At 57.9% G+C, this 12331-nt stretch overlaps 1 protein-coding gene across 1 annotated transcript in view; it reads left to right on the top strand.

The window, feature by feature from the left end:
- The window catches only part of ADAM33 (ADAM metallopeptidase domain 33), a 30936-nt gene that overhangs the window by 13329 nt on the left and 5276 nt on the right, over positions 1 to 12331 (top strand). The window contains exons 4-19 of the mRNA XM_042808239.1: positions 533 to 608; positions 1101 to 1177; positions 1717 to 1903; positions 2327 to 2392; positions 2506 to 2577; positions 3012 to 3178; positions 3303 to 3387; positions 4068 to 4210; positions 6273 to 6450; positions 6821 to 6910; positions 7252 to 7447; positions 8824 to 8932; positions 9446 to 9650; positions 10602 to 10679; positions 11494 to 11602; positions 11955 to 12105. Coding sequence (XP_042664173.1) covers positions 533 to 608; positions 1101 to 1177; positions 1717 to 1903; positions 2327 to 2392; positions 2506 to 2577; positions 3012 to 3178; positions 3303 to 3387; positions 4068 to 4210; positions 6273 to 6450; positions 6821 to 6910; positions 7252 to 7447; positions 8824 to 8932; positions 9446 to 9650; positions 10602 to 10679; positions 11494 to 11602; positions 11955 to 12105 — 1989 coding nt within the window. The remainder of the gene's footprint in view (positions 1 to 532; positions 609 to 1100; positions 1178 to 1716; positions 1904 to 2326; positions 2393 to 2505; positions 2578 to 3011; positions 3179 to 3302; positions 3388 to 4067; positions 4211 to 6272; positions 6451 to 6820; positions 6911 to 7251; positions 7448 to 8823; positions 8933 to 9445; positions 9651 to 10601; positions 10680 to 11493; positions 11603 to 11954; positions 12106 to 12331) is intronic.

Genomic DNA, 12331 nt, shown 5'->3' with positions numbered 1-12331 from the left:
GACACCCCAAACCTCCTGTGTCTTTGGCTGGATGCTGAGCGCTTCTTCTCCCCTTCTTCTCCCAGCTGGATGCTTCCCCTGGGGACTTTGATGGTCCCAAGGAGGGTTTAGTCCCTATGGAGAAGCTGTCACCCTGCTCAGCTGCTCGCCCACTGTGGTGGCAAGGTGGCCTCTGAGCCCAGGGGGGGTGGGTGGGTGGGCAGCCCCCATCCCAGACCAGCAGGACCTCAGAGCAGAATGGGCAGCCCCTTCCTTGCTGAGACACCAAAGGAGGGGACGTTGGGCTGCGATTCATGTCCCTGCTGGCCATGGGCAACCGCGGGTCGGGCACCAGCCCCGACGCAGCGGTGATGGCCGCGCTGCCAGCTCTGCTGCCCAAAGCTTTACAGAAGGGGCTGGGAAGTGGGGAGGGGACACGATGAAACTGCCCTGCCCTGCCTGGGTGGGCACAGAGACTCAGCACGTCCCTTTCCTGGGACGCCCAGAGCAGCTCGAGGGTCCTCACCCATCTCCCCCTCTCCTCCTTCCACAGGCTGCTGGCGCCGGGCTACACCGAGACGCACTACACCGCCGACGGGCAGCCCGTGACGGTGACCCCCAACCACACGGTGGGTGCCGGGGGGGGAACGGGTGTAGCCCATCTCCGTTTTTCGGGGTGCCTTGGCACTGGGGATGAAGCCAGAGCCCCACCGGGATGAGGCGGGGTGTTTTCGCTGGCCGCATCCCCGGCGCCTGTCGCGGGAGGAATGCAGCAACACGTGGCTCCTGTATCTCTTGGCCACGGTACAGCACCTCGGGAAATAAACACAGGCAGCGCCGGGCTTGAGCAGCCCTCGCTCTCCCCGACGTCCCCCCACCGTTTTTTTGTCACCCTTCCAACTCGCTGAGCCGGGCGCGGGGCCGTCTGTGTCCTGGGCTGAACTGCTGGAGCCTGCAGCCTCCCGGGCTCCATCCCTCCCCGTGCCCAGAGCAGAGGGACACCGCTCGCCGGGCTGGGAAATGCCAAACGGGTGGGTTTTTCTGAGCCGAGCACGTGGGGTTTGTCGCCGCCCAGCCCTGCGTGGTGGCTTCTAACAGAGGTCTCCATCACCTTTCTCCAGGATCACTGCTACTACCACGGGCACGTCCGGGGCTACGGTGGCTCCTGGGTTGTCCTCAGCACCTGCTTGGGAATACGGTACGGAGACATGGAGGGCTGGGGAGAGGGGTTGTGGGGCTGATGAAGAGGGGGATGGATCCAGCTGCCCCCATCCTCTCTGCAGGGACCCCCTGGAGCAGCACCCGTGGTCCTGCAAGCCCAGCTCCAGATGCTTCACGGGGCTGAGTTGCCAGCTCTCCCCTTCTCCCATCCTTCACCCAACCCCCGGGGGTGGGCAGGGAGGGTGGGGGAGAGGCTGTTTTTCTGACAGCCATGAGCTGCCTTCAAGGAAATTCGTCTCCGGAGGGAGGCAAGACCCCTGCACCCCGCAGCGAGTACCCCAGCGCTGAGCTTTGCGACCTCTGGCTACCATCCCGCATTCACGTGGGCTGACTGGCACAGAGGTTTTAATGCTAAGGATATATTAGCTGATGGGGCCGTATTGACAGAGACCCCTCTTGTCTCTGCCCCCACCCCGGGTATGGACCAAGCTGAGGTGCAGCGAGTTTGCGGGGCCTCAGCAGGGAGCCAGAGCGACAGCAGCAGAGGAGCCATCGGCGGCTGCTCTCTGATTCCAGGGGCCTGATAGTGCTGAGCAGCAACACCAGCTACTACCTGAAACCCCTGGGGACCCCCGAGCCGGGCCACCACCTCATCCACCGAGCAGAGCACTTGCCCATCCGAGGCGGGACCTGCGGCCACGGCGACGATTTCGGGAGCACCGTCGCTGACATTGCTCGGCTCTTCCAGCCGCTGCACCGCCGGGTAAATCCACCCGGGGCTCCTTTTGTGCTCGTGGAGGGATGGGAGCGGGGTCTTTCCGCCCCCCTGCTAAGTACCTGCAGCTTGTGGCGGGGTGCCCGTCACCCTGGCCTCTGGGCAGCGTTGCGTGGGCAGATGGGGTGCGGGGGGGGTCTGCGTGGGCAGCTCAACCCGGTTTGAGTTGGGGTGGGAGACCTCACAGGGAGAACGTGTGGGTTGGGTACCAGTGCCGCGACACACGGTGTGGGACGTGATGGGAAGTGACTTTGGGAATTGAGCTGTAGCCACTCCAATTTTCCTTGTCGCCTCGTGCCTCAGTTTCCCCTCTCAGCTGTCCTTCCCGAGCGGTGTCTGTGAAGTCTGAGATGCCCAGAGCTGTGGGCTGCCCTCTCCTTCACTCCTCAGAGCCTTGCTTCTCTCTTGCAGGTCAAGAGAGATGCCTGGAGAACCATGAAGTACATGGAGCTCTTCATCGTTGCCGATCACACACTGGTGAGCACCGTGGGGGGCAAAAACCTGGTCCAGGGCCGAAAATCCAGGACCCCTCTCTGGCTCCATCCCTGCTCTTCCTCCAGTGACCCTTCCCCATCCCCGTCTCTCTGCAGTACAGAAACCAGAACCTCAACCTGGGCCGCACCAAGGAGCGCATCGTGGATATCGCAAACTACGTGGATAAGGTAGTGGCCAACGAGAGGGACTTGCTGGTCCCTCATGACCACCTCTATCTTGTGACCATCTTCCACCTTGTGACCACCTCCATCGTTCCCAGTGCACGTGAAGCTTGGGGCCAGCCTGGTGGTGGCCCTCAGGGACTGTCCCCACATCACTAGGGCTAGGAGTTCAGATGGCAGGTGTGAGCACGTGGTGGAAAACGCTTTGCCATTTAGGTGTTGCCAGCTGGTGGATGGCATTGTGTCGCCCTGACTGGCGCTTGTGCCCCCAACTGTGCCTGTAGAGCTCGTGCTTGAAGGTGGATTTGGGATGAGTGTGTCCCTGAGTCACCCAGGAGGGGAAAGCATGGAGACTCACCAGCTGCAATGCCATGGTAGGGATGGAGGATGTACAGCGAATGCCAGTCCCCATCCCCTCCATCCATGTCCCTTCCCTGCAGTTTTACAGGTCACTGAATATCAAGGTGGCCCTGATCGGGCTGGAGGTGTGGACGGAGAGGGACCAATGCTCTGTGACCAGCGATGCCAACGCCACGCTCTGGTCCTTCCTGCAGTGGAAGAAGGCGCTGAGGTCACGCAAGAAGCACGACAACGCCCAGCTGCTGACGTGAGCACCTTTATGGACCCCGGGGGTGTCAGAGCTGGGGGGGGTGGGGGTGTCCCAGCTCGGACTGGGGTCTCCAAACCACTCCTGGGGTGCTAACTGCCTCTCTGTTCTGCTTTCTGGGCAGAGGGAAGACCTTCCGGGGGACAACCATCGGCATGGCCCCACTGGAGGGGATGTGCAGCGTGGATAATTCCGGAGGCGTCAGTGTGGTAAGAGGGGCATGGGGGTCCCCGTTGCTCCTCCCAGGCTGGGGGACCCCGTTTCCACCCCATCTTGTTGGGTTTCTTCATGGCCTTGAAGGACCAGTTGGTTCTGGGATTCAACCTGAGAGCAAACGGTGATGCTGGTAGTCCCTTACCCCTCTCAGATGTTGGCCAAGTACTCAGGTGGGTGAGAAAGGGCTGGTTTAAAGGTCTCCTGCCCCATGTACACCCCCCGGGTTGCAGCGGGCAGCAGCGTTGGGATCTCCTGCGTTGCTTCTGCCCCTCATATTGAACATCTCTGGCTCTCTAGGGTCACCTCCACCCCAGGCAAGTCTCATCCTTCTCCTAAGGGGGTGACGGTGTCCCTGGTGACCTGTGGTCCCTAGGCAGGGTGGTGCTGTGGGGCACCGAGGTTTCTGTTTTTTGGGCTGCATCTTCCGAGGCCCCAGGTTTTCAGCAGTTGGCTCCAGCAAAAGAGCTTCCCAACAGTCCCACGCGGGACTTTTAGGAGACCAAACCCCGCTTCTGCCACGAATCCTCCTCCCTCTGACCCTCCCGCGGGATCCAGTTGCAATCCCAAGGGTGTTGTGGTCCCTCCATCACCCCAACCCTGTTCCCTGCTGCGGGGTTACCCCTCTCCATCGCTCCCGGCTGCTGTGCTGACGCATCCCCCCCTCCCTACGCAGGACCACTCGGAGCAGCCCATCGGAGCAGCCGCCACCATGGCCCACGAAATCGGGCACAATTTCGGCATGAGCCACGACAGCACGGGCTGCTGCGTGGAGGCCACCCCGGAGCAAGGGGGCTGCGTCATGGCAGCGGCCACCGGGTAAGCGGCAGCGCGGGGGACGGGATGCAGCCCCCGTCGTGGGTGCGGTGCCCTGTTGCAAAGGGGGACCCGGCTGGTTGCCCTCCTCCCTGTTTGCCCTGCACATCCCAATTCCCTGGAGCGAGCCCGTCCCGGGGTGCAGGAGCGAGCAGGGATTGTGCTCTCCAAGGGGCAGCAGCCCCATCCCGAAAGAGCTAGGGGTGGAAGCAAATGGATGTTATCTGGTAGACACATTCGAGGAACCCAAGGCATTTTCCTGTGTTAAGCACAATGAAATGGTTCTTTATTGTAAGACCTGAGGGCCAAGGGGTGCCCAGTCCCCCCGTCACGCTGGTGGGGACTCACAGCATGGCGGGGCTGCAAGGGGGTGAACTCACATCCCTCACCTCAACCCCACTAAATCCAGGATGCTCCAGAGTGGCAGTCATTAGGTTTCATGCCTTCTGGCATCCATCCGGGGTTTGTTTTCTTGTGCTTTTACCCTTCAATTTCACCCAGAGCTGTATGAAATTCAGCTGGTTGGTGCCACTTTCCCTTCCAAAGTCCTCCTCCTGTTGGGTTTTCCAGCTCCTGTCAATACAGTCATCCCAGATTTCCCTGCACTGCAGAAAAGCAGCTGTTTATTCCCTGTTATTTGAACCCACCCGCTCTTCCCGTTAATAAATAACAGCCAAAACACCTTGCTGCCGTGTCAGGGTGTGCCCGGGCTGTTTTCCTGTAGCTCTCAGGGCTGTCGGATCACGGCGCTGACCCCATGGGGTTTAGTCTCTGCCTACGTGGAATGTGGTGGGGAAAAGCACTGGCTTTCCAGGACAAGGCAGTTAGGCACTCGTTTGTTTAGTTATCCTATTAATTAATTCTCCTGCCCCCACCCGCCGGAGCTGGTGCAAAGCAGTAGCAGATGCTGTAGCTCAGCTGTGCCCCTGCTCACCCCGGCAGGCAAAGCTCTCTGAGCTTACATCTCCCCGTGACATTTCTTCCTTCTTATTTTTGCTGAAATATTTTTTTTTTTCCCCACATGCTCAGGAAACACATTTTTGACTGTCTTCCACCTATCCTATTTGCACATTCATGTACCAATTTATTTGGTATATTTGCTGACTCATGCTCCCATAACTTGGATGGACTTACAGCTTTCCCTACAGCTCAAGAGATTTCCCCCAGACTTCAAAAATACTTTTACAAAAAGCCCTCTGTGTCATCTCGGAAATGAGTATGTCCTAATATGAAATAAAACTTTTTTGCAGTGATAGCAGGAAATGAAACCAGCGCTGAAGCAGAAGGCAGCGCACAGCTCTTACTCTCAGCTTCCTCCACAAACCAAAAAAAAAAAAAACCAACATGCAAACCCTCACAAACTTGTTCAAAATTATGGAAGAACCAGGCTCAGAGCTTCTTTAGAAAAATCACCATTTTTTGTGCTTCTTTTCCCTTTTTATTTATTTATTTTTTTTTTAGAGGATTTTTCTCCATCTCAGCCTCAGAAGCATTTAAGTAGCCCCAAATGGGTACTTCCCATCAGCAGTTCAGTGACGGCAGGCACATATTTAACAGACATCCTGAGCAGAGAGTCACTGCAGGTGTGGAGACCTGCCTTGCGGTTAGGATGGGGGGGGTCTGCGGTGTCCCACCTGCAGAGGACCGAGGCGCGGAGGTGACACCTGCACCAGCAGCAAAGCTGGCAGAGCCTGCAGGCGTGGGTCCTCCTTGGCTTTCGAGGCTCACCCCGTGGGGGTCCCCAATCTCTAAGAAGTCACTTGCCGGAGGGCTGATGCTCTGGGGTTGGCGTACAGCAGGTCTGCTTGTCCACCCCATCCCATTCCGGAGAAAAATTCGGGCTCGGTGTGGCGTCCCCTGGTTGTTAGCCTGGTGCTCAGCCCTGCGAGTCGGGGAGGGAGATGTTTGCGGTCCTGATGCATCTGGCCAGTGGTGGCTTCTGCTCTTGGAAGGGTTTGTGCCAGTTTGCCCGTGTCCTTATTTCCCAGCTCTGACTGTGGTTTTCCACCTTCTCCTGGTCCTGATTGCCCCGGTTCCCATCCCTCCCCATCTATCCTCTGTGCAGACACCCCTTCCCTCGCGTGTTCAGCTCCTGCAGCAAGAGGCAGCTGGAGAACTACTTCCAGAAAGGAGGTGGCATGTGTCTCTTCAACCTGCCTGACACCAAGGACCTGGTGGTGGGACGGAAATGTGGCAATGGCTTTCTGGAGGAAGGAGAAGACTGTGACTGCGGGGAGGTGGAGGTATGATGCTGGGTGCTGCATCGCTTTCCCGCAGAGGCTTTTGCAGCTCAGCTCAGCTGCTGGGTGGCAGGACATGGACCACGTGGAGAGGGGCATTTCCAAGGGAAAGAGGCTTCCTGGTAACCATAAGGACTCCATCCCGAGGGCTTTTCCCAATCCCTCCTCCCTAAATCCATTTAACCAGGTGCTGGCTTTCTTCCCGACTTTGCCCTAGAGTGCTCAGGTCTTCTTCATTCCCTTCCCCTCGTGCCTCAGTTTCTCCGTTGGCAAAATGAGAAGAGCAATGGGTGGAGAAGGGGCTGGGGGGAGGCAGCGACGGGGAAGGGATGGCCTCACTGATCGTGATTGGGGCCACCTTCTCCCCACGCAGGAGTGCACCAACCCCTGCTGCAACGCACACAACTGCACGCTGAAGGCGGGGGCCCAGTGTGCCCACGGCGACTGCTGCCAGAGCTGCAAGGTAAGCCCCCCCACCGTGCCCCCCCTGCCCTCCCATGGGCTGAGCAGGGAGATACAGCCCCCACCGTTCCCTCGGGACTCATGCCCATAAGGTCAAAACCCCTCCCTGGTGCCAAATGAGGAGGGTTATGTGTAAACTCGTGTCTGCAGGGGAGTCTCTGCTGGCTGCTTTGTGGCTGGGGTCCAGCCCAGGAATTTGGCTTTGTACCTTGACAGCCCCATATAGTCCCACAGGGGACATTATAGATGGCTTATGGCCCCACGCCGTGCCAGGAGGCACAATCCCTGCTTGAGCCCTTTGCTGCTGCTCAGTGCTGACGTTTCTTTCTCCTCCTGCGGCAGCTGAAGGTGGCTGGGACGATCTGCAGGGAAGCAGCGGGATCTTGCGACCTCCCTGAATACTGCACGGGTGCCTCACCCTACTGCCCGGCCAACGTGTACCTGCTGGATGGCTCATCCTGCGCCTACGGCGAGGCTTATTGCAACAACGGCATGTGCATGACCCACCACCAGCAATGCATCCAGCTCTGGGGACCGGGTGAGTCCCACCAGCCTTGCCTCCTTGCCACCCTTCTCCGGAGCAAGAGCCACATTGGGGCTCACCGCTGTGTCTGCAACGTGGGGTGCCCATAGTCCCTGCCCATGGGGTTCCCGTGGTCCTTGCCCATGGGGTGCCCGTGGTCCCTGCCCATGGGGTGCCCATGGTCCCTGCCCATGGGTTCCCCGTGGTCCCTGCCCATGGGGTCCCCGTGGTCCCTGCCCATGGGGTCCCCGTGGTCCCTGCCCATGGGGTGCCCGTGGTCCCTGCCCATGGGTTCCCCGTGGTCCCTGCCCATGGGGTCCCTGTGGTCCCTGCCCATGGGGTGCCTGTGGTCCCTGCCCATGGGGTGCCCGTGGTCCTTGCCCATGGCATGCTCGTGGTCCTGGCCCATGGGTTCCCCGTGGTCCCTGCCCATGGGGTCCCCGTGGTCCCTGCCCATGGGGTGCCCGTGGTCCTTGCCCATGGGGTGCTCGTGGTCCCTGCCCATGGGGTGCCCGTGGTCCCTGCCCATGGGGTCCCCGTGGTCCCTGCCCATGGGGTCCCCATGGTCCCTGCCCATGGGGTGCCCGTGGTCCTTGCCCATGGGGTGCTCGTGGTCCCTGCCCATGGGGTGCCCGTGGTCCCTGTCCATGGGGTCCCCGTGGTCCCTGCCCATGGGGTTCCCATGGTCCTTGCCCATGGGGTCGGAGGGGTTTTGTTGTCCCCATCTGGGCTTGGGGGTTTGCGTCCGTGGGGCCTCCTCGCTTCAGCCAGCCTGTATTCTGCATATGGCCCTTGCACTGCCTACAGACTCTATACTGCATATGGCCTATAGATGACGTGGCTCTTACGGTGTACATATGGCCAGAGTAGTTTATATGGCCAGATCCTTCGTACGGTTCCACACTTCACGTGGCCACAGAGTGCACACAGCCCCCACGCTGCCTATAGCTCCCGCGGTACCTATAGCCACGCGCAGCCACGTGCTGTACCCTGCCCCTGTGCCCGCTGTGATCCCCGTGCCCACACTGCCAACACCCCGCTCGCCCCCCTGTACACCCCTCTACAGCTCCCACCCCAGGCAGGGGTCCCCATTCGCCACAGCGGTGCTGTCACCCCCAGGGTCAGCGCCTGTGGGGGCCCCCAGGAGACCTGCAGCAGGCACAAGGAGGGAATCCTCCCCCAGGACCAAAATCCTCTGCAAGACCCCACAGAAAAGGGGATTTCACCCCTCTTGTGTTGTTCTTGGCCTGGTGCCTGCAGCAGCAGCTCACCAGGAGACTTTGCCACAGTGTTTTTCTCCATGAGCCTCCGGTCGCTGCTCCCTGTTTCCATATTTCTCCCCACTGGCTGTTTTCCCCATCCCATGTGGGACTTTTCCTCCCACCTTGCAGGCGCCTGGCCGGCCCCGGATGCCTGTTTCCAAGACGTGAACATGGCCGGCAACACCTACGGCAACTGCGGCAAAGACAGCCAAGGGCGCTACGTGAAATGCGACAAGAGGTGGGTGCAGCGCTGGCACCCCTGGGTGGCCCCATCTCCTCCTCCCGCGCCCGCAGCCCTCCGCTGCCCACCCCTGCGAAGAGGGTCCCACCCCAACCTCCTGGCATCACCATTTGGGACCTGAGGAAGTCACCAGGTCCTTCCCGGGCTCAATCCCCATCACTGCTGCGAGGTTGTCCCACCACGCGTCACCCCCCAGCCCAGCCCGAGGGGGAAATCAAAGACAGCATCAGCAGGGGATGCGATTTAGGGAGTGTGTGCTCTCCAGTATTCCCAGTTAGACCAGGGAAGTTAAAGGGACAATACCCTCCTGCCTCTTCCCTCCAGCATTTCTCTGTGCTGTCCATGACTTATCTAAGTCCTTTCTGAACCGTGCTCAGCCTCTCCCATCACAACCTAAAGTGGCCGTAAATTCAGAGGGAGGTGATCCAGCAAGCAGTGGGACAGGGGATGATGAGGCAGGGAGGATGACGTGGCTCTCCTGCCCTCACCTCGGCTGTGCCCCGCTCCCAGGGATGCTATGTGTGGCAAGATCCAGTGCCAGAGCTCAGCAAAGAAGCCCCAGGGGACCAACACCGTCTCCATCGACACCACCATCCGCTTCAACGGTCGGGAGGTGAAGTGCCGAGGCACCTATATGTACACGGCAAAGGACGACGAGGAAGATCTCTCCGACCCTGGGCTGGTGATGACGGGGACGAAATGCGGAGATGGGATGGTGAGTACCCCTTCCTAGGGCTGGGGTCTCCCACAGGAGATCATCTCCTCGGCTCTTATCCCAGCTCCCATGTGGACATTGGCTCTTCTTTTGGGCATTGGGGTGTGGATTCCTCCACGCTTGCAGACGTTGCCCATTGACATCTCAACCAGCACATTTCTAGGCATCACCAGATGCTTGTGTGTAGGCCATCATATTCTTCTCTCTTGCCTCCATGTGTCTTTACTGATTTAATGAATAGTGGAGCAACTCCAACAAGAATTGCATGCCCCAGGACTGGATGGATGAGGCTTTCTCCTATGAATAAATTGTTTCCCAGGGGAAAACCGTGTTAGGAATCAAGAGAACAGATCCAAACAAATGCTGCTAATTGAGCATTACTGTCTTTAACAGCCTTTGCATCTCCAAGTACTTTACAGAGGGTCAGTTCAGCCGAGAAAGGGCAGAAGCCTGGTAGGCAACATGGTAGGAGGGATGCATGCCAGAGTTGGCTGTGGGGATATGGCCTTTGCTATTTGACATTTTAATTGTGAATTTTTCTCCCCAGTTCATGATGGAAGGCCAAAATGTTGACATTTTCATGAGAAGGGATGGCTGGTTTTGAAATCCAGTGGCTTTTTTTTTTTTTTTTTTTGGCTGGTGCCTGCTTTTTTAGGGCCAGGTGGGAAATGCCTTCTTCAGGAGCTGCCAGGTGGGTTGTCAGGGGAGGGAGGTGGCAGTGTTGGTGTCTGGTCTCTGCTGAGCCATCCTGGATGGAGGAATGGCAGAGGTTTCCTGGGCTAGGCTGAAAATTGAAGTGAAATGCGTTGACCTGGAACAAGTCGATTTAACCAAGCGGCATTTTCCAATGGACAACATCCTTCCAGAGGACCCCCATCTGTGAAGGCAGAAGATCACTGTCCCCTCTCTCTCGGGTCTGTCTCTAACCTCAACTTCTTGGCTCTCTCTCAGGTTTGCAAAGATCGTCGGTGCCAGAATGCCTCCCTTTTTGAGCTGGAAAAGTGCGTTTCCCGGTGCAACGGCCATGGGGTGAGTTATTGCCTGAGACATACAACAGGCTCCTGAGATGAATGCAGATTCTTATGCAAAACCAAGTGTCTCCCACAGGGATGAGCCTTGCAACACAGCGGGCATTTGCTTTTCGTAACTCTCATGTGCATCAGCTGTGGGGAGACCAAGCTGAGATTTTTGCTTACCCATGTCCAACTTAGAGGAATAAGATCGTTTGTGATGTAAGGACCACCTGCAAAATTTGGATCAAGGTTGCGTTTGAACTGGAGAGCATTTAGAGCTCAGAGCAGGTGCCTGTTCCCTCTGAGAGCAAAGCAAGAGTTAGAAACACAACTGGGACTGCAAAAAGGCAGGGAAATGGCTCAGCAAATAGGAAGAGCCACTATTGTTCAAAGCTTAAGGGCTGTACAGATTTGACCTCTGCAGAACGCAGGGCTGTGTCAGATAAGGCAACAACAATGATATGGTTTAATGAGAAGATCCCAAGGCGAAGGTGTTTAACAAACTTCTGGCCTAACAAAAAATATTAATTAGGTCATTAGGCTTGTCTAGTCAAGTGGTGTGAAAGCTGAGGGTATAAGATACCTGTCTTCAAGGTTTCTGCAAAGAGCAGAGAAATGAAAGCACCAAGAAAATATCTCGGTACATTGCAAGGACGGATTTGAGGGAAACACAGACACCACCCAAGCGATGTTCAAGGGGCGAATACCAGCAGGGGTTAAGCTCCTTCCGCCCAGACTCCTGCCACTGACCATCTGCTCTCATCCCCACCGTACAGACCATCGTTCCCATACATCCCTTGTGGTCTCCAACCCTCCTTCTCTCTCTGCAGGTCTGCAACAGCAACAAGAACTGTCACTGCGACGCTGGCTGGGCTCCCCCCTACTGCGAGAAGCCGGGCTTGGGCGGCAGCGTGGACAGTGGCCCCGTGCAGCGCGACAGTGAGTTACGACTTCTCGTCCGGTGCCTTGTGATGTTGGTGGGGCTGGAGCGAGGCCATGAAGAGGGGGAGATGGGGTGATAAAGCTGCTGACAGCTCTGCTCCCCCGTGTGCTGGATTGGGTCCGTTCGGGCGGACTCACAGCCTGTGCCCAGCTCTGGTTGCGTGGTGGCCACCCATTTTTCTCAAAGGCCACCAGATGGTACTGCTCCCTTTTTGGAGGTGTGATCAGCAAGGATGTCTCTAGCCTGGATGGCCGGGAATGGGCAGACGGGACCGACCTTTCCATCAAGTAAAGCTGAAAACTGCTGGCTCTCTCAGCCCCGCACTCATCTTTGTGCTTTCCCTGCCAGATCATGAAGCCATCTTAGTAACTCTTCTGCTCATCTTCCTGCTCTTCCTCCCGGCCCTGATGATGAGCATGTACTTTTGGTACCGGCGGGAGAACTCGCTCCTGAATAAATGGATAAAGGAGATGAGGAGGAGGAGCCAGGAGACATACAGGTGAGTGACGCATCCTCAGTCCTTTCTCTCTTGAGGACCCAGTGAAACTCTGAAACCTTGTTTTCTTGTCACTGGCAGAATCCAGGCTGTTAGGAACAGTTGTTGGGGAGCTGGTGGTGCACAGGGTCTGTTTCAAATTGGTATGAAACCTGGCTGAGACAAGAAGAGCTCCTTCCTGGGACAGTCTGAGGCTCTCAGCTCTCCCCTGAGCAGAGGACAGGAGTGA

This window comes from Tyto alba, unplaced genomic scaffold, assembly GCF_018691265.1.
Source record: "Tyto alba isolate M040663 unplaced genomic scaffold, T.alba_DEE_v4.0 Super-Scaffold_6, whole genome shotgun sequence".
NCBI classification, from domain to species: domain Eukaryota; kingdom Metazoa; phylum Chordata; class Aves; order Strigiformes; family Tytonidae; genus Tyto; species Tyto alba.
The sequence above is the reverse complement of the archived record's forward strand: the minus strand, read 5'-3'. Positions and strand labels throughout refer to the sequence as shown.